Source organism: Natator depressus, chromosome 1 (assembly GCF_965152275.1).
Source record: "Natator depressus isolate rNatDep1 chromosome 1, rNatDep2.hap1, whole genome shotgun sequence".
In the NCBI taxonomy this organism is placed as follows: Eukaryota; Metazoa; Chordata; order Testudines; family Cheloniidae; genus Natator; species Natator depressus.
In genome coordinates this window covers 95,544,927-95,566,436 of record NC_134234.1, presented here as the reverse complement: position 1 = coordinate 95,566,436, position 21,510 = coordinate 95,544,927, and the positions used below count along the sequence as shown (strand labels likewise).

Genomic DNA, 21,510 nt, shown 5'->3' with positions numbered 1-21,510 from the left:
CCAAAGGGGTCCACAGCTTCATTCAATATTTTTTAGGAGTTTGTAAATGAAAAAAGGTTGAAAAGCACTAATTTATGGTCTTGTTCCTGCAAGTTGCCCCATGGAGCTGGCCTCCTGCAGATTCCCACTGACTTTGCTAAGGCCCAAACCCTGAAAACAGTTAGGCGTCTCAGAAACCTTGTGTACCTGAGCAAACCAGCTGAAGCCAGTGCCAGGACTGGTGTGCATATGTGTTTGAAGGATGGGGGCTTAAACATCTATGGTGAAATCCTGCCCCCAGTGAAGGCCATGTCACAACTCCCCCCACGATCTCCAGGCTGACCGGCCATGGGACTCCTCATTTCTTGCAAAAAGAACAGGAGGACTTGTGGCACCTTAGAGACCAACAAATTTACTTGAGCACAAGCTTTCGTGCGCTAGAGCTCACTTCATTGGATGCATCCTTGAACAGGGGCAGCGAGGAGCACTTGTGCTGTGCGTGGGGACCCAGCCCGGGCGCTCACTAGCCCCGCGGGGCGGGCTCTGCCGCGGCGCCCGGCCGGGTGTCAGGTTTCCCGGAAGCGGCTCCGGCGCCAGCACGGTGCTGCTGAGCCGGGGAAGCCGCTGCTGCCCGGCAGCCCCACGCCTGTTGCACGCCGGCCACAGAGCGGCCGAGCTAGCGGCAGCAGCTGGTGACAGAGCAGCGGCTGGCGCGGCCGGGGCAGGGGGATGGAGGCGCCGCGGCGGGAGGAGAAGCCCAACCCCCTGCGGGCTGCCAACTTCTGCTCCCGTCTCTTCTTCTGGTGAGTCCCCGCCGCGCCGGCTCCGGCCGGGCTGGCGCCGGCGCCCCGCGGCGGGGCGGCCCCGTGCGGCAGGGCTGCTCCGGCCGCTGGCGCCCGGAGCCGGGCTGTGCAGAAAGGGGGTCGGAGCGAGCCGCGCGCAGGGAGCCTGGGGAGGAGAGCGCCCGCCCCGCCGCCAGGTTCAGCCCGGCGGCGCCTGCCCCGTCCCGCGCTTTCCCGCGGGGCTGAGGCTGGGTGTCAGTGCGCCCGGGAATGGCGCTAGCGGCCCCGGTCAGGGCCGGGCCCCCGCGAGCAGCAGCTGCCCCCCTCCCGAGGTGGCCGTGGGCCAAGTGTCATCGCTGACAGATCATGGAGGCGGCGACGGCGCTTTGCTCGCGGGGCGGGGCGGGGGGGTCTTTCGGTGCGAGCAGCCGGCTTCTCAAAGACTAGGTCTGGTCAGGGCAGATGAGACCCAGTCTCCTGAGGTGAAATAGTTCCGCCTGGCGCTGCCTGCCAGCCTGCTGCACCAGCTGGGCTGCTACGGCGGGTTCTTCAGCCAACCCTCTACTAACCTCTCGTAGTGAGCAGCTGGTTTGAGAAGACCCCCCTCCCCCCCGGAGCACACAGCCAGGGGCAGGCTGTAAAGTGGAGCTGCGGCGGAGTCAACCTCCCTTGCCTGCTTCTGTTACCCACAGGTAGTCAGGGGCCTTAGAGTAGTGCCCATTTTTAAGTATCCCCTGTGGCTTGCTACTGTGGAGAATATCCTTGTTTACCGCTGCTTCAAGCCCCGTTACACTGTTCCGTGTGTCATTTTGTTTTATGTAGCAATTGGGGAAAGGGGAACCTTCTTTTCTACTTGTGTCAACACTTACCATTGTCTGAGCCACCTGTGCTGAGACCAGTTCTGACGCAAGCTGACTGAAATCATGCTGTTTCTTACCTAATGGATCAGAGGCAAGCCATTCATTATTCATTCTAAAGAAATCTGCCCTATCTCTAGCAAACTCCTGTTTTCTTAAATGAGATCCCTCAAGCAGCAGGTGGCTCTCTGGGGAATCTCCCAAGGCAACAGCCATCCAGATTATTAGCTGACTGCTTCCTGCAGTATCATTCCTGACCATTGGTTGTATCCTTTTTGGGGTGGTAGAGTTTTTCACAGTGGGGTGGGATGGGGAGAAGAGCCCATACAAATTACTATGTACTTGGGACCAGATTCTCCACTGCATTTGCTCCTTTGCAAAGCTAATGTAAAATTTGACCATTCTGATTTGGTAGCATTTTACAGTTATTTCACACAGGTGTACATGATTACTCAAGGTGCAAGACAATGGAGAATCAGTCTATTGTTTGCTGCACACTTTTTTTTTTTTTTTTTTGAAAAGGGTGTCAGTCTATCCTCCCATCTGTCTTCTCTCACTTTGTGGATCAAGATTCCAGCAGAGCCGATATGGAAAGTTTCCCGCTAGGGTGACTAAAGGAGAAGGGAAGAGCAGCATTTCCCCCAATGCAGGCTTCACTTGCAGAGAAGGAGGGAGTGGTGAGGGGAGAAGTGCTGTATTCTTTGTTTGGAGCTCTTGGGAACGCAGGAAGAGTTTGAGTAATCAAACTTTGGCCTGATCATGCAAACAGTTCTGAGCAGGTACAGAAATCTTTTTTTGAGGATGGAGGGATGAGCAAACAAAAATGTACAAACCTGGTGTTACCAGATTTGCCTGTTACTTTGGGGTATGCTCATTTATTAGGGTTACTCTTCCCGCAGCCCCCATTGGCCTGGAGCAGCAAACCACAGCCAGTGGGAGCTGCAGTCGGCCGAACCTGCGGACGCGGCAGGTAAACAAACCATCCCAGCCTGCCAGAGGCTTTCCCTCAACAAGCGGCAGCCCTAGTTTGAGGATCACTGGTCTAGATGACATTACTATAAGGTAGATACATAACTGGCTGAAAGACCATACTTGAGGAGTAGTTATCAGTGGTTTACTCTCAAACTGGGAGTACATATCAAGTCAGGTCCTGCAGGTATTATTCATTATTTTCCATTAATGCCTTGGATGATGGAGTGGAGAGTACGTTTATAAAATTTGCAGATGACACCAAGCTGGGAGGGGTTGCTATCTTGTGGGAAGACAAATAAATTGGAGAATTAGTCTGGAACTAAAAAGACAAAATTCAGAAAAGACAAGTGCAAAGTGCTGCACTTAGGAAAGAAAAAGCAACTGCGCAGATACAACAGGGGGTTTAACTGGGTAGGCAGTGGTACTGCAGAAAAGGATCTGGGGCATGACTCAACAGTGTAATGCTGTTTGAAAAAGGCACATGTCACTCTGGGCTGTATTAACAGGACAGTCATATGTAAGACATGGGAGGTAATAGTCCTGCTCTACTCCACACTGGTGAGACCTCAGCTAGAATACTGTGTCCAGTTGTAGGCATCTCCTTTTAAGAAAGAGAGTCAAAAGGAGAGTAACAACAATGATGAGATACTTTGACAACATGACCCATGAGGGAAGGATGTAAGAATTAGGCATGTTTTAGTCTAGAGAATAGAAGCCTGAGGGTGAACATAAGTCTTCAAAGATGTAAAAGGTTGTCATAAAGGGTATGGCGATCATTGTTTGTCACGTCCACCGAGGGTAGGACAAGATGTAATGGGATTAGTTTGCAGCAATGGAGATTTAGATTAGATGTTAGGAAGAAAATCTATCTATGAGGGTAGTTAAGCTTTGGAATAGATTCCTAAGGGAGGCTGTGGAATCCTCATCAGGTATTTAAGAACAGGTTAGACAAACACAATCAGGGATGGTCTAGGTATACTTGGTCCCATCTTAGCATGAGAGGATGGATAGATTACTTCTTGAGGTCCCTTCTGGTTGTGATTGGTAAAGATTAAGGCTGAAAGTCTTTCAGGGAGGTCACAGAAGTCATGGATTCCATGATCTTCCAGGACCTCTGTGACTTCGGCAACTGCAGCGGCTGGTGCAGCTGGCCCCAGGGCCACCCCAGCTGCTCGGGCAGCCCTGGGGCCAGCTGCACCGGCCGCTGCTTTGGCGGCTCCAGGCAACTGGTCCCGGGTGCTGACCTAGCGCAGCGGTCCGGGAGCAGCAGCAGTGCCCCAGGCCACCCCTGCCTAGAGGAGCAGCAGCAGTGGTGGGGCCCCGGGCCGCTCCTTGCCCGGAGCAGCGACGATGGAGCCCTGGGCTGCCCCCCACCCAGAGCAGTGGCAGCGGGGCTCTGGACTGCTCCTCACCTGGAGCAGTGGTGGTGTGGCCCCCGGCCACCACCCCCTGGGCCCAGAGGAGCGGTGTCGGCGGGGACCCTGGTTGCCTCCCGGCCTGGAGGAGTGGCAGCGGTGGGGCCCTGGGTTGCCCTCTGGCCCGGAGTTGTGGTGGCAGGGTCCCAGGCCGTCCCCCCAAGGAGCAGCAGTGGCAGGAGGGCCCTGGGCCTCCCCCCCATGCCCAGAAGCAGCAGCGTCTGCTGGAGCACCCTTCCTCCCCTCCCACCCCCACCCCCCAGCACCTAAGATTTAGGGGTATTTTTAGTAAAAGTCATGGCCAGGTCATTGGCCGTGACTTTTTGGTTATTGCCTGTGACCTGTTTGTGACTTTTACTAAAAAATACCCACAATTAAATCGTAGCCTTAGTAATGATAGGTATTCAGCTCTTGTACAGCACTTTTCGATCTGATGATAGTGCTATTGGCTTACCAAGGAAGTCATTTAAGGTGAGCGATTATCCACTTCTAGATTTTAGTAATTCTCTTCAGTAGTCTTAGTCAAGATGTCAGTGGAGAAGACTCACTACTAGATTAGGGGCAGACAGGCATTTTGGGTCTGGTTTTTTTTTTTTCCAGTGACTTGCACCTTGTGTAGTCGTTTGCACCTGTGGAAATAAGGGTTGTAGTGTTTTACACCTATTTTGCACAGGTTTAGATAACTACATGCTATTTTTTCATAGATTTTAAGGCCAGACTGGATCATTAGACCATCTAATCTGACCTCCTGTATATAAGAGACCATTACATTTCACCCAATTACCTGCCAGCTGAGCCCAGTAACTTGTGTTTGACTAAAGCATGTACTGTATTCCAGAAAGGCATGTAGTCTTGATTTGAAGCTATCAACAGGTGGAGAATCTACCATGTCTCTTGGTAGTTTGTTCCACTTGTTAGTTACCCTGACTGCTAAAATTTTTTGTAATTTCTCATTTGAATTTGTGTAAAAGTCAAATGCCTTACAGAAGTTTTTTTGCCTCTACACAACCAAACTTGTAATCTATTCAAAGAATTAAATCAGGTTTACTTGACAAGGCCTATTTTGCATAAAACAATATTGACTGGCATTAATTATATTCCTATCCTTTAATTGTTTATCAGTTGAATCCCCTATCAGCTTTTCCATTATTTTGCGTGGGTTAAATGTCAGACTAACTGGCCATTATGAGGCAATGGAGAACCAGGGTCCTTTGTGCATGTATTGCCTATAGTCTCTAAATATTTACCATCACCCATGAGCATTTATTAGGTTTAGAGGTTCAAGTTGAAATATCTGCGGAACTCTTCAAAGAGGGGCTCTGCATAAAGTAATGCAACTTGGGTATGAGCTATCAAAGTCAAGCTGTGATTTAGAATGTCAGATTAAAATATTAGCCATTGTTGGGCTGTCTATCAAGTTTGCAATGAAGAAAGGATTCTGTTTTTAAAAAAAATGCATTTAAGCACCAAATATGGAGAGACAGTGATGAGGATAGTTGCTCAAATAATTGAGGTCCCAGTCACTTACTTCAATAGGGGTGAGGTGGTCTGCATAGAGCCTATATCAGGACTGGGGCTTTTGTACATCATAAACAGAAGCAGTTTTTTCTAAGATCAAAAGGAGGCTGAGCTAATAGGCATTTTGTAATAGATAAAAAGGCAACCTCCTGTCTCTTTGTTAACAGAAATATAACACTGTGCTGTATTCAAAGTTTATTCATTCAACAATCACATGACAAACTGTGCTCATTTTAATGTAAGTTTTTTTTTCTGAATCTATTTATTACAAGGTACTTAGTAAACAAGAATAGTTCTTTTATAATAACTTAGTTCTTTCGTGATACAGTTTTGTGTGGTAGAGGGTTGCCAAATAAACATTACAGTCTACAAGCACACACTTTTGTCACTAGGTCTGCTGGCATTTTCCCCATTTTCTGTGTATGGGAAAAACCTTTGTGGGGATATGGCTTATATGCATTTGCAGTTTAGAACCAATCAAATAACCGAATGATTTTTTGCCTCTGAAATGTCCCAGGTAGTTCAGACTAACCAAAAATTTCTCAGAGATTGCATCCTTCACCCCACCCCACCCCAAATCTCTGCAAAAATTGAAAATTAGGGCTATAGTGTGCTGCCTGTTCCTGTCATTCTGCTCATAAATAATACCTCTGCCCCTTTGCTTCCTCCACTTTGAGAAATTCCCACTGCACATCTGGAAAGAAAGAGGGGAGAGAACAAAGTCAAATATGGGTGGGTGGCAGAGGGAATGTTCTCCTAATTCTGTCCACATCCTACACTCCAGCCACTTGTTAAGACAAAGTGCGATGCAAAGTGAAAAGTTAAGACAAAGTGCGATGCCATTTGCAGTAGATTGTACAGATCTCCATATTATGGTTGGCCGTCTCTTTTCTGCATGCTTTAATTATCAACAAAATAATTAATATTTAAATTACCACTGATAGGCTTCAAAATCAACAGCTCTGTTAACAGATTAAGACCAGATGGCATCATTATGATCATCTAGTCTGACCTCCAGCATAACACAGGAAATAGAATTTCATCCAGTATTACCTGTATCAAGCCCATTACTTCTGTTTGAGCTATAGCATATCTTTTAGAAAGACTTCCAGTCCTGATTCAGGTGCTAAAGAATTCACCATTTCCCTATGTTAAGTTGTTCCAATGGTTAATTACCCTCGCTGTTAAAATTTTGCATCTTATTTCTAGTCTGACTTTGGTTGTAGCTTGCAACCACTCAATCTTGTTATGCCTTTTTCTGCTAGATTCTGTCTCTTCCTTGTGTAGGTACTTGTAGACTGTGATGAAATCACATCTTAACATTCTCTTGGATAAACTAAATATATTGCACTTAAGTATCTCATTGTAAGGTATATTTTTCCAGACTGCAAATCATTCTTGTAGCTCTTTTCTGAACCCTTTCATATTGTTCAACATCCTTTTGGAAGTGTGGATCCTGGAATGTGACACAATGTTCCAGTTAATGGTCTCAATAACATCACATATAGAGGTAATACTCCATCCCTACTTAATATTCCCGTGTTCTAAGGGTTGTGTTGTCTCTCTTAACTGCAGCATTGCACTTGGAGCTCATGCTCAGTTGGTTATTTGCTGTTACTGCCAAGTCCTTTTCAGTGTCACCCCATTCCAGGATACTTCATCTGTGTAACCCAGGGATCAGCAACTTTTGGCATGTGGCCTGCCAGGGTAAGCCCCATGGTGGGCTGGGCCGGTTTGTTTACCTGCCGCGTCCACAGGCTTGGCTGACTGTGGTGCCCACTGGCTGTGGTTCGCTGCTCCAGGCCAACGGGGGCTGCGGGAAGTGGCAGCCAGCACATCCCTCGGCCCGCGCCACTTCCCTCAGCTCACATTGGCCTGGAGTGGCGAGCCGCGGTCTGTGGGCGCCGCGATTTGCCGAACCTCCAGACTGCGGACTCCAGAGGTAAACAAACTGGCCTGGCCTGCCAGGGGGCTTACCCTGGCGGGCTGCGTGCCAAAGGTTGACGATCCCTGGTGTAACCTATATTCTTTGTTCCTAGATGTCTGACCTTGCATTTTGCTGAATTAAAACTCATGTTGTTCAAATAAGACCACTTTACAGACCAATCTAGATTGCTTGGGATAACTGACCTATCTCCATAATTATTTACCACTCCACCAATTTTTGTGCCATGTACAAACTTTACTAGCAGTGATTTTATATTTTCTTCCAGATCACTGATAAAGATCTAAAACAGCATACCCTGAAATGAATAGTGGCGGTTATGATTTCAGGCAGTTTGTAGATTCATGCAAATAACACCGCATTGTTTTACCTCTTGTTCACTTTCTGAAGATTTTCTTAGCAACGATGGGGGCTAGAGAACCTCCACCCCACCCCTAAATGAAAGCTGTGATTCAGGAACACAAACTAAGGTCACCAAGCTGCTGCAAGTAGGCATAATTTGACCCATGGAAAAGGGACAGAATGTTATGAGAGGTTGAAGGTTTTGGATTTCTGAGTGGAGGGTAAGGCAGTTGAAATGGCTTCTTGTAACATTTCACTCGGCACTTTGATATTATGGAGCATCGGGGGTGGGGGGGTTGCCAGGGTAATGGTACCTCACAATTGGGGGGTAACATGGAAATCACTGGCTGTGTTACTTCTGCTCAACACCACTAAGTGATAGTGCTCCGCAGATTGGAGGATCAGGCCCTATTGTGGAAAAGCTATGGACAAAATAATTTTTTCTGAGGCTTCAGGGGTATTTCAACCTGGCAGTGTAACTGCAAGTCCAGAGGGCATTGCTGAGTCTCAAAGGCTTTAAAATACAAAGTTTTACACTGAATGTAATAACCTCTTTTGTAGTGCAAGCAAAAAGCAAATCCACTTTTTCAACACCCAAGGGATTGTTTAAACAGAGTGCCAGTAAACAGGAACAAGTGGCAGCCAATCTTCAAATCACAAGAGTTTTTATAACAAATGGCATAGCTCAGTCCACTTACTGTGTTAATTGTCGATAGTTTCTGTGATGGGGGATAAATTTTTTTATAAAAAATTATGAAAGAGAAGAGGTGAGCCTATTAAAGAAAACTTAAAGGGAATAACAAAAAAATAATAGGAATGTTACAGGTTACTTACTGAGAATTCACACATTCTGTTGTATGTAAGAACACTGAAGTTGTAGTTTCTATCAATACTTCTGGGGATAAAAACAACCAAATGGTAAATAACACTAGATTTTTTCCAAACTGGGCCAGACCATTGATTCAATACATGAATAAGGGAATAGTCAGTAAGAGAAAGCATGCAGGAACTTAAAGTCGAAGCTAATAGAACCATGCAAAGAACAAATAATGCCAGAAAACTTTATTGCTTTTTGTAATCAAATTACAAAGCTGATAATTAAAGGGCACACAATACATGTTGTATATTTAGCTCAGTACTTAAGGCAGTGCCTAATGAAACTACTTGAAAATAAAATCTGAGTGCAAGGGAAAAATTTGGGTAAACAAAATGGTTCCTGTCCAACTCCTGAAAAACAGCTGGAGGCTGAGTATAAACAGATGATTCCTGTAAAGTAATTTACAAATAGGCTTAAAGAGAATTGGAAAAATGCAGTTTCCAAACCCATCTTCATAAGGAATTAAAGTTTGTGGAAATGTACAGGATGTGGCTTTTGTTAGGTATTGTAGCCCCACAGGCAGTAACATCTCTATGTAATTTGAAAATAAAGAGCATGGAAACAGAAGAATTGCCATATTGGATCAGAAGAGTGATCAGATTTGTTCGGTATCAGGGGCTGCACTAGCTTTAGGCAAACTGAGCAGTTGCATAGGATGGCAGATTTGGCCTAGCCACTTCTTCGTCATGACTGAGGGGCAGCCAGGCCAAATCTGCCACCCTAGGCCTGTGAGGAAGGGGGCAGCATGCTGAAGTTTTGCCTAGGCGTCAGAATGTCTTGAGCAGCCTCTGTCTAGTATCTGTCTTCATGACAATGTCCAGGGGTGAAATCCTGGCCCTACTGAAATCAGCGGGAGCAGGATTTCACCTCAGATGTTTCAGAGAAAGGTGCAAGAATCCTTGTGGACAGTTGTGAAATAATCTGCTAAGGGGGATTTCTTCTTAAACACAGGCGTTAGTAGTTTACATCCCTCTTTTTTTATACTATCTAGTGTAACTATTGATGTCCTTATTATTCATATAAATATCTGTTGGATCATATTAAAGAAGTTCTGTATTAAAATCACAAATGAGTTTGATTCCCCATAGTTTAAATTCCAGGGTATTACTAATTAAGAGGTCTCTTGGTTTTTGGTACTGTTTCTCTCCCTCTGTGTGTGAAACTTGCAAGCTGCTAATTGTGTTAGTACATTCTAAGACAGAGTCTGTTCTCAAAGCAATTCACAGAGAGAGAGACTCAAAGCAATACTCTAACAACAGAAACAGCACTCAGAGACTCCCCGCCCTTTTGTTGTATTAACAATTGTGATTAAAATAGAGATAGGGGATGTATGTGGATGGATGCTTGGTGTGGATAATAACTGAATGATCAGGGAGGTGCCAGCCTAAGAATCCAGTGTCCATCGGCTGAAGAAGGCGTCAAGTGGAAATAACCAGAGGACCCCCAGAGGGCAGACTGGAATCCACCCAACAGCCTCAAGAATGGGAGAACCAAAGAACAAGATAACATCTAGCAGCAGGGAGCCGTCAGGAATGTGCTATCTGCTGATTGATTCAGCAACAGCATGATGAAGCAATTCCCATAGACTGGCATAGGAAGAAATTCCTATAAAAATAGACTCTAAAAAGTGAGAACTGGGGGTCTGATTCTGCAAACCAACTTCCAGGAGCATCAGATGAGCATCTGACAAGGCCCTGCTCCCTCATGTCCAGGCCACCCGGCCAGTGGCTTGGCATGAGCAACTCTAAGGCTGGTAACTATGATAACAACCTTGCAGAACCTGTGTGTGTGTGTGTGTGAATGTGTGAATAAATATGAGATTGAATGGAATGTTATAGCTATAACTAACTGCTTACTATGATAACAACCTTGCAGAACCTGTGTGTGTGTGTGTATGAATGAATGTGTGAATAAAGATGAGATTGAATGGAATGTTTTAGCTGTAACTAACTGCTTACTATGATTCTTTCTGTATTCACAATAAATGTGGTATTTTGCCTTTTTCCCTTTAATAAGATCCTGCTGGTTTTTAATTTATTGGTATAACATATCTACTATTCTTTTGAATCCTGCTAAATGCTTGGTCTCAGTGATAATTTTGTGGCAGTGAATTCCAAAGGCTAATTGTGCATGTAATAACATAAATCCTTTAGGCAATTTCTGGAAAACTCTGCAGACTTCTCCTACAAAGTGAAAACCGTTTTTAAATACTTGCTGTTGTTGAGCACAATATAACAGATACTCACTGTCCAAGTGGTGTATTGATCCACCATCCCTAGACTTAGGGACCATGCAAGTGATTCACTGCCAATCAGTTCAGTCTCTCTGTAATAAATTCTTTCCAGTCAGGGAAGAAATGCCTTTTGGAACACTGTCAGATCTCAGAATAGCAGGGCTTTGTGATTTAGGAGATAGGATCCTATTCTTCTGTGTAGAAAATACCTGGCTTGACAGTGTTGATTCCAAAAACCATAGGAGGGACCTAATTCTCTTCTCGCTTACACTTGTGTAATAGAGAATTAACTCAACTGAGGTCAATAGACCCACATCTGTCCTCACACAGGTGCAAGTCCCATTCAGGTTAATATGAGTTGCACCCACGTGCAGGCAGAATTCGGCCCATGAGTTACATTGATGTGAAACTGCTGTGTGAGGAAAATAAGACCCCAGAACATTCAGGGCCTACTCCCGCCCCCCCATGACTTATGTATAGTTACTGTTTCTTCAGAGACTAATCACCTACATAGAGGTTCTGCCACCCATCTAAATGTCAGTGTAGTCACTGTAATTGGAGCTGGAAGAAGTCAAACATTTCCCTGGACAGCCTTGAAGCTATTAAGCCACAGATCATCTGTATGTGATCTTAGAGTCCCAGAGAAGCCTTTTTATATGGGACTCAGGATTGATCAAGATACGTCATGTGATAACATACCAAGGGGAGTATGAATGCAGTTATGTCCATCAAGTCCATGTTTGTAGGATAGTCTCTTTTTATAACTGTTGGTCCAGATAATGAGTACCTCTTCCAGTCACAATGTTCTGGATGGTGTCTTAGAGGGGTAAGTGTTTCTGAGGAGGAGTACATCTTGTGTGCTTGTGTCAGGTTGCTAAGTGACTCTGTCTTGACTCACTAAGGACACAGATTACTTCTTGGATTATTTCCAGAGTGGTGTCCTTGATCCTTGTAAAAAAGTTTTTCTCCCAGATGGGCGGAGACTCTGGCCATGCCCAGTTATCTACCGTGGGTGGCCTATACATAGACCCCGGTTTCCTAGTCCTTGCAAACTGGGGACCATGCCCATTGTGGGTCTTCTTCAGTATCTTCAGATGGGGGATCAAAAAAAAAAAAAAAAAAAAAGAAATGTCTGTGTCCTGAGGATAATGTCTTCCTAGAGCCAACTCAAAAGGAAAAAGGCCAACGGTACTTTCTTGTTTCGGTGCTGCTTGCATAGCAGTTTTTGAAGAGTCATCTGGCTGGGCTCACTCTGTGAGGCTTACATTGGGAATACTGCACTCTGCATAGGGATAGAGGTGGAGATCTTTTGGATGGGAGTTCCCCTTGTGGCTTTAGGGGTCGCTCCAGCAGTTTCCTGCTCAGGGTGATCTCTTCTCTCATCTTCCTGCAGTTTCCTCCTTTTTAAAGGCCTCCTCCCTCGTATACATGATTGACAGAGCTGGAGGGGCGAGTGCTCGGCCTGCTCACAGCGCCTCTCTGGTGACTTCCACATCAGTGTGGTACCTTTGCACTCATTCACGATCCTCTAATCCCCTATATTGGGGAAGAGATGTTCTCTTAGCTTGAACAGAGAATGCTCAGGGCCTCTTCCAATAACATCCCCCCTTTTAATATATGCAAATTACTCTCGAGGAACACTTTTAAAGGTTTTGCACAAGTAGTGTATTTTTGAAGGAGATGATAGTTGGCCAATGCACAAGAACTGGAAGATCATTCCAAGCAGTAGAGGTAGCATGACAAAAAGCACAAAGGTGAAGAAAGGAAAAAATATGAGGAGCCTACTCTTTTTAAGACTTGAGTTCCTGATGAATTGCCTGACTTACCATCTGGATGACTGAGTCTTGCTAATAGGAGTACAGAAACCTAACCTCTAGGTTATCAAGTCAAGCCCAATCCAGGTTGGCAGTGACTGCAATTAATTATTCTTTGATGGTTGTGAAGTAGCATGTGGGAAATAAGATGGTCTCAGTTCAGTTCTAAATTGATAGATGTCTATGCCACACAATTCACATTCACAAGTGGTATCCCTATTGTTATTCTTAGTAAATAGTCTAGGGATTGAGTAAGAATAACAACTGAACTCTTACCCCCCAAAGTGGTCACTCAAGTTGAGACACACTAAAGGTAGTGAAACTTGCACTGCTGTTGCTTGTGCTGATCCTGTTCTGTGGACAAATAAGGAACTTCAGTCTTGGGATGTCTCAAACCAAAACCTTTCTGAAGGAATAAATTCACTTAAAACGAAAAAACACCCACCTAACCTTTCTTTATCTGTAAAGCTTCACTTTTTTAAAAAAAGTCTTAAAACATGAGTTCCCTTATCTAGAGTTATGATAAAAGTTTACAAGGACAATCTAGACTATCAGAGATTTTCTGGTCTCTTAACTGATTTTTAATTCTTAAATTCTCTGTAGCAACAGCTTTTAAAGATCCTTATTGGTGGATAGAGCTCTGATCTAATCAAATGTAAGGCACATAATGCTGGTATCTAAGAATCTTAAATGAGGTTGTACCATGTGTCTGTGATACTGTGAACATTTGACTTCTGGTAGATGTTCAGCTTCATATAATCCTATTTTGTACATTTGAATCTGTTTCACTTGAGTCTGTCAGTAGTGATAATCAGTTTGGTTTAAGCCTTTTTTTTTTTGTCCTTTATCTGTATTCCAAGATCTATAAACTGTGAGAACAAGATTTGTAATCCCTGTGAATTATGTGACTTTGGGGTGGTGATGAAGTTTTAATTGAAATTGACACAAAAAATTGAAGAACCAAAAACCACAATATTGGCTATGATTTATCTTGTGTAGAATTCTGCGTTTCTCTTAGATCCAAAACTGCTTATTAGTGTTTAAGTGTTGGCAGTATACTCAGTAGTGTTCAAAATGTAAAATATGGGTACTTCTTCCTTTGAGTGCTCTCTGCATATTTCTTCTCATGGGAGGCAGCAATAGATGCAGCCAGAACAATAAAATTCTACTAGCAGTAGCTGTTGGAGCAGCCACACACCTCCCCCCCCCCCCCCCCCCCGGGCCTCATTACTGAACTCTGGATGTTCTAGGACAATCATCACCAAGGATGGTTACATTGTTGCTATGTGGATCCATAGTAGAGGTTACATTAGTACACAGGGTTACCTAGTTTTATTTAGAGATAGTTAAAGGATAACATGGTGTTTCAGAAGGCAAAGAAGCCTGAATTCAAAAGATGTGTTTCTCATGCCTGGTGGTTTCCCAGCATCAGATGCACATGCCAGATAATTGGCATGTTTGGGGGAAGAGCATTCTCCCTCTAAATGTCCGATCTGCTCAACGTTTACCACGAGGGCAAGGAAAGAGGCAAAACAGGCTCCAGGAAGCACTGACAGTGGCAGGCGATTCTCATAATTGGATTTTTGGAGTTTTGATACAAAACTACTTAAGATAGTTAAATCCCAGGCAGACTGCGAAGAGCTACAAAAGGATCTCTCAAAACTGGGTGACTGGGCAACAAAATGGCAGATGAAATTCAATGTTGTTAGATGCAAAGTAATGCACATTGGAAAATGTAATCCCAACTATACATATAAAATGATGGGGTCTAAATTAGCTGTTACCGCTCAAGAAAGAGATCTTTGAGTCATTGTGGATAGTTATCTGAAAACATCCATTCAGTGTGCAGTGGCAGTCAAAAAAGTGAACAGAATGTTGGGAATCATTAAGAAAGGGATAGATAATAAGACAGAAAATACCATATTGCATCTGTATAAATCAATGGAATGCTCACATCTGGAATACAGCATGCAGATGTGGTCACCCAATTTCAAAAAGATATACTGGAATTGGAAAAGGTTCAGAAAAGGGCAACAAAAATGATTAGGGGTATGGAACGGCTGCCATATGAGGAGAGATTAATAAGACTGGGACTTTTCAGCTTAGAAAAGAGGCGACTAAGGGAGGATATGACAGAGGTTTATAAAATCATAACTTGTGAGGAGAAAGTAAAGAAGAAAGTGTTATTTACTCCTTCTCATAACACAAGAACTAGGGGTCATCAAGTGAAATTAATAGGCAGCTGATTTAAAACAAACAAAAGGAAGTATTTTTTCCACACAACGCTCTCAAAGTCAACCTGTGGAAATCCTTGCCAGAGGATGTTGTGAAGGCCAAGACTATAAGAGGGTTCAAAAAAGAACTAGATAAGCTCATGGAGGATAGGTCCATCAATGGCTATTAGCCAGGATAGACAGGGATGGTGTTCCTAGCCTCTGTTTGCCAGAAGCTGGGAATGGGCGATGGGATGGATCACTTGATGATTACCTGTTCTGTTCATTCCCTGTGGGCACCTGGCATTGGCCACTGCTTGGCCACTACTGGAAGACAGGATACTGGGCTAGATGGACCTTTGGTCTGACTCAGTATGGCTGTTCTTATGTTCTCAGGGACTGGCTTTGGCTCTGACCCCATCCAATTCAGCAGGGAAGTAGTGAGATTCAGCTTCTATGTCAGATGCAGGATCCTAAAAAGCTAATGATATGGGGGGGGGGGGGGGGAAGAAAGGAAAGAAAAGTGACATGACTGAATGAGTGACAGACTCTTTCCAGAGCTGTCTCATTTCAAAGGCTCAATTGTGGTACCGAGAAAAAAAAAGTGCACCGTCCTTGATGTCGGATCCATTACAAAGAGCCAATCTGGAAGAGAAGGACTTACAGGGACAGAATCTCATTATGGAGCCAGGCTCTGATTCAAGTTATCAGAGCAGAGTTAGGAGCCACTCCTCTACGGAGACTCTCCTGAGGGTGAGATCTAAAGATCCAATTAAGAGAACTGATGAGGGTTTGTCAGCTCCATACAGTATTACTGTGATAGCAGTAGTTCATCGGGCAGATTTGTCTCCGGCTCTGTTGACAGTTGACCCAGATACTGCATCTCAGGACACACCAGGCATGTTACTACAACCAGTCAGGCTGACTACTTCTCTGAGAGTCAGCAAAGAAGAGGAAAGGGCCAGGAGCTCTCTGCTGCTGCCTCTTCCACTGACCCCTTTGGGATCCCCGGAGAAGAACATCTCTCTGCTCTCTTTTTTCAAGGAGGTTGTCGTCTCCGGTCCCATCTGAGCTACAAATGGATTGGAGCCAGAATAGAGATGCGGATCACAGATTAGAACCAGAAAAAATTTATTATAATCAGTTCAATGCAGCCTCAGTAAATCCATGGGCACAGAGATATTTTCAGAGGGATCCATCAGTGGGGTTTGGCTGGAGTGCCATGTACCTCTTTGGGTAAAGTGGTCTCACGGGCCATTTCTGGCACCTTATCAGGACAGACTGATGTATGGGGACAGACTTTCAGCAAGAGAGTATCAGGAGGACATTCAGTTGTCAGATCCAACAGATAAGGACCAGCCAATGCAGCTTACTCAGAACAAGCCATCTATAGAAATAGGTGAAATATTATCTGAACTGGAGCTGTTAGTCTGACTCAGAAGTAATGTATGAAAATGTGGGGGACATCTCAGTATCATCACCATCGGAAGATGCTATAGTCTTTCATGAGTTAGTATCTTGAATGTCAAAGATATTAGATATTCCTTCTGTTTTTGTGGAGGAATCATCACATCCTATCTTCAATATTTTGGGACAGCGTCTAGTCAATGAGCCTCACTTTCCTTGTTAGAGGGATTGCTTCAGCCAGCAAAGACAGCCTGTAAAACACTCTCAACCATTCAGTCTCTATGTAAAAAGGCAGACAAAATATATAAGTTCCTTCAAGAAGGACTTGCTATGTTTCATACTCATCCATCTCCTAATTTGTTGGTGTTTGAAGTGGGACTTCACAGATCAAAAGGAGCTCAAGCTCACTCTACTCCGTTGGACAAGAAAGGGAAAAGGCTGGACGTGTTAGGAAGAAAAATACTTTCTTTAGCTACATTAAACATATGCCTATCTGACTCTGAAGCTGTCATGGCTAGGTACCAATACCATCTCTAGAGCAAAATATTTTCTTTTCTTCGTGCACTTCCAAGGGAACACAAACAGTGTCATTCAGTCAAAATGGCATTTGATAAATGTTGCGAAGCAACAGTTGAGAGTGGCTTTTGACTCCTCAGATACTTCAGCAAGATCAGTAGCTTCGGCTGTCTCACTAAGGAGACACACATGGTTAAGATCAGTGGGACTTCCTCGTGAGACAAAAATGGGGCTAGAGGACCTTCTATTTAAAGGAGAAGGACTGTTTAAACCGATGAACCACTAGAGAAAATGAAGGAAGGGTACATTTTTCAATCCCCCTACAATGTCAATATTACTGACCTATTCTGGGATGGGGGGCCCACCTGACCAACCAGTTGTTGGTCAGAGATCACTGGTCAGCAAAGGAAAAGAACTTACACATCAATATTTTAGAATTGACAGCAATCAGCCTAACTCTAAGGTTTTTTCTGCCTCAACTCAAAAACAAAGCAGTTCAGGTAGTAAGAGACAATATGACAGCATTATATTATTGAAACAATACTCCAGGGGGAGTAATAGCCATTAATGGACTTAACCTCCATGCATTTATCCAGTTCTCTTTTAAACCCTGTTATAGTCCTAGCCTTCACAACCTCCTCAGGCAAGGAGTTCCACAGGTTGACTGTGCACTGTGTGAAGAAGAACTTCCTTTTATTTGTTTTAAACCTGCTGCCATTAATTTCATTTGGTGGCCACTAGTTCTTATATTATGGGAACAAGTAAATAACATTTCCTTATTCACTTTCTCCACACCACTCATGATTTTATATATCTCTATCATATCCCCCCCTTAATCTCCTCTTTTCCAAGCTGAAAAGTCCTAGCCTCTTTAATCTCTCCTCATATGGGACCCGTTCCAAACCATTCTGGAACAGCCTTCTCAGGGGAGTGGCGGAAGTGGACACAAAAAACCTCACTTACTTCAAGACTGAGCTTGATAAGTTTGTGGAAGGGGTGGTATGGTGAGACTGCCTTCAATGGCATGTAGGTAATCTGCAACTGCTAGTAGCAAATATCCCCAATGGCCAGTGATGGGACACTAGATGGAGAGGGCTCAGAGTTGGAGAATTCTTTCCTGGTGTCTGGCTGATGGGTCTTGCTGAAATGCTCAGGATCCAACTGACTACCATATGTGGGGATGGGCAGGAATTTTCCCCTGTTTCAGATTGGCAGAGACCCTGGGAGTGTTTTGTCTTTCTTTGCAGCATGGGGCACGCAGGTCACTTGCAGGTTTCAACTAGTTTAAATGATGGATTCTCTGTAATTTGAAGTCTTTAAATCATGATTTAAGGACTTCAGTAATTCAGCCAGAGGTCATGGGTCTATTACAGGAGTGGGTGGGTGAGGTTCCATGGCCTGCAATGTGCAGGAGGTCAGAGCAGATGATCATGATGGTCCCTTCTGGCCTTAACGTCTATAAGCCCATCAGAACGCAGGTCCTGATTCAGCTTAAACTGTCTTGGGGACCTGATGAACCTGAAGAAGTGGGAACTGGGTTTGGTATTTTGTACTCTTCCTTATGGTAATAGTAGGGATATATGCCATATTTGATCCTTTACCCTGATTATAAGGTCAATAGCTGCCCTTATCCATATGTGGTCTTTGGGATGTCCATAATTAAGCATCAAGCATTCATAGTAATGATTTGTATCACTTATTTCTTAATTCCTAAATGTAGAATCATAGGATCATAGAGCTGTAGCCCTGGAAGGGACCTCAGGAGGTCATCTAGTGCAGTCCCCTGCACTCATGGCAGGACTAAGTATTATCTCGAGCATTCTGGACAGGTGTTTGTCTAACCTGCATTACAAATCTCCGATGACAAAGATTCCACAACCTCTCTAGGCAATTTGTTCTTGTACTTAACCACCCTGACAGGAAGTTTTTCCTAAACCGTCCTTGCTGCAATTTAAGCCCATTGGTTCTTGTCCTATCCTCAGAGGTGAAGGAGAACAATTTTTCTCCCTCTTCCATGTAACAACCTTTTATGTGCTTGAAAACTGTTATCATGTCCCCTCTCAGTCTTCTCTTCTCCAGACTAAATAAACTCAATTTTTTCAATCTTCCCTCATAGGTTGTGTTTTCTAGATCTTTAATAATTTTTATAGCTCTTCTCTGGATTTTCTCCAATTTGTCCACATCTTTCCTGAAACGTGGCACCCAGAACTGGACACAGCACTGCAGTTGAGGCCTAATCAGCACAGAGTAGAGTCAGAGAATTACTTCTCGTGTCTTGCTTGCAAAACTCCTGCTAATACATCCCAGAATGATGTTTGCTTTTTTTGCAACAGTGTTACAGTGTTGACTCATATTAGCTTGTGATGCACTATGACTCACAGATCCCTTTCTGCAGGACTCCTTCCTAGACACTCATTTCCGATTTTGTATGTGTGCAACTGATTGTTTCTTCCTAAGTGGAGTACTTTGCATTTGTCCTTATTGAATTTCATCTTATTTGATCATCAGACCATTTTCTCCAGTTTATCCAGATCATTTTGAATTTTAATCCTATCTTCCAAAGCACTTGCAACCCCTCCTAGCTTGATATTGTCTGCGAACTTTATAAGTGTACTCTCTATGTAGACCATTATCTAAATCAAAGGTCCCCAAATTGTGGGGTCCCCCCCAGGGGGATGTGGAGGAATGTTTCAGGGGGGCACGGCTGGGGCCTGGGCCAGCCCCCATGGGGGCTAGGTATGGAGTGCCATCCAGTTCCTCTCCATGCTGACTGTTACTTATCACTTTATTATCTTCTAGGTGATTGTTAATTATGTGCTCCATTATCTTTCCAGGTCCTGAAATTAATCTGGCTGGTCTGTAATTACCCAGATTGTCCTTATTTCCCTTTTTATAGATGGGCACTATATTTGTCCTTTTCCAGTCCTCTGGAATCTCTTTTCCATGACTTTTCGAAGATAATAATGGCTCAGATACCTCCTCAGTCAGCTCCTTGAGTATTCTAGGACGTATTTAATCAGGCCCTGGTGACTTGAAGACATCTAACTTGTCTAAGTAATTTTTAACTTGTTCTTTCCCTATTTTAGCCTCTGCCAATGAAAATGAGGTAGGATCATTCAGTCTAACTGCTTAGGTACTGCATAGCAACCTAATTGCTAAAGGCTCCCCTCCCCCAACTTCTTTCTTGCAGAATCCTGTGGTGTAGTATATCCATTTGTGGTTACTCATTTGTCTCTGAGAATGACCGTGCAAAATAACTGTAGATCAGATATCTCCTTAGTCCTACACTAGTCAGCTAAATCACAGCCTCTAGTGTACAACAGGCCTAATAACTCATTTGCTTATGTTTATATATTTTTCCTCCATGCATGTTCCTAATACGCTAATAAGAAATACACTCCATCTTATACTTTTATAATGTCATTTTACCTCTAGCAAGCATAAAATCACCCTTGAGTCAGTGTCATAGGTCATAAAGTCAGGTCAGGGGTCAACTGGTGAGATATGCTCAGATGATCCTACCTGGTTATCCATGCCTTGTGGTCCAGAAGAAGGCAAAACCTCCTCAAGGTCCCTTTCAATCTGACTTGGGAGAAAATTCTTTCATGACCCCAAATCTGTTTGACCCTGAGCACGTGAACAAGACAAACCAGCCAGGCACCTGAGAAAGAAGAGTGTCTGTCTGTACCACCTCAGAGCTCTGGTTAGTGTCCTGTATCCAGTTATGGCCATCTCTGATGCTTCAGAGGAAGATGACCTCCCCTGAATACATCTGGACAGTTGTGTATCGGGGGGGAAAAATCCTTCCTGACCCCTCTGGCCGACTGGCTGAAGCTCTGACGTATGAGATTTTATTATAGTCATTGTCATAATGTAGAGCTGCTGGTGTTATGAGTATACTGAAGGCAATGCAGAATTTACTGTTCTCTCTATGGCCCATGAAGGAAGGAAATGAACAGGGGGATTAGTAGATTCAGACTCTAAGCTCAGAAGGGACCACCACAACCATCTAGCCTGACCCCCGGCACACATGTAGCATTTCTCCCAGCAGCTGGATTAAAGCACATCTTTCAGAAAGATATCTAATCTCCTTTTAAAAACTCCAGGTGATGGTGAGTCCACCACCTCCCCTGCTATGCTGTTAAATTGTTTAATTACTGTCACTAGTAGGAAATTGCATCTTATTTTAAGGTTGAATTTGTCTAACTTCAGCTTCCACTTTTAACAGAATGATAATGCCATATCTGATCTCTCAGTCCTCTTCCTCAAAGGAAACCTGCACAACACCTTCAAAAGACAAGCTTGGGAACTTAAATTCATAACTCTGCTAGACACCAAAAATTATGGACTTAATAAGGACCAGGGCTGGCCCTAGACCAAATTGCGCCCCAGGCGAGGAGCATCTTTGGTCCCCCCCTCCATTTGTTAAACTTTTGAATACTTTATTTTTTTTATTGCATTTGTAGCCCATTTCACGACTTTGATGCATGATTTATCCCTGTCATATAAGACTATAAATTTTCACGCTAGGATCTGTAAATCTGTATTTATTTATGCCACATTTCAGTAAATAAAAAAATCCATTTCCACTAAGCTTATAGAAACTTTTTAATTTTAAGAATAACTGAAATGTACTAATA

At 44.0% G+C, this 21,510-nt stretch overlaps 1 protein-coding gene across 1 annotated transcript in view; it reads left to right on the top strand.

The window, feature by feature from the left end:
- The first annotated feature begins 517 nt into the window (after positions 1-517).
- Positions 518-21,510, top strand: part of ABCC4 (ATP binding cassette subfamily C member 4 (PEL blood group)) — a 206,568-nt gene continuing 185,575 nt past the window's right edge. Inside the window, exon 1 of the mRNA XM_074962631.1 lies at positions 518-782. Within this exon, the coding sequence (XP_074818732.1) occupies positions 709-782 (74 nt within the window). The 5' untranslated portion in view covers positions 518-708. The remainder of the gene's footprint in view (positions 783-21,510) is intronic.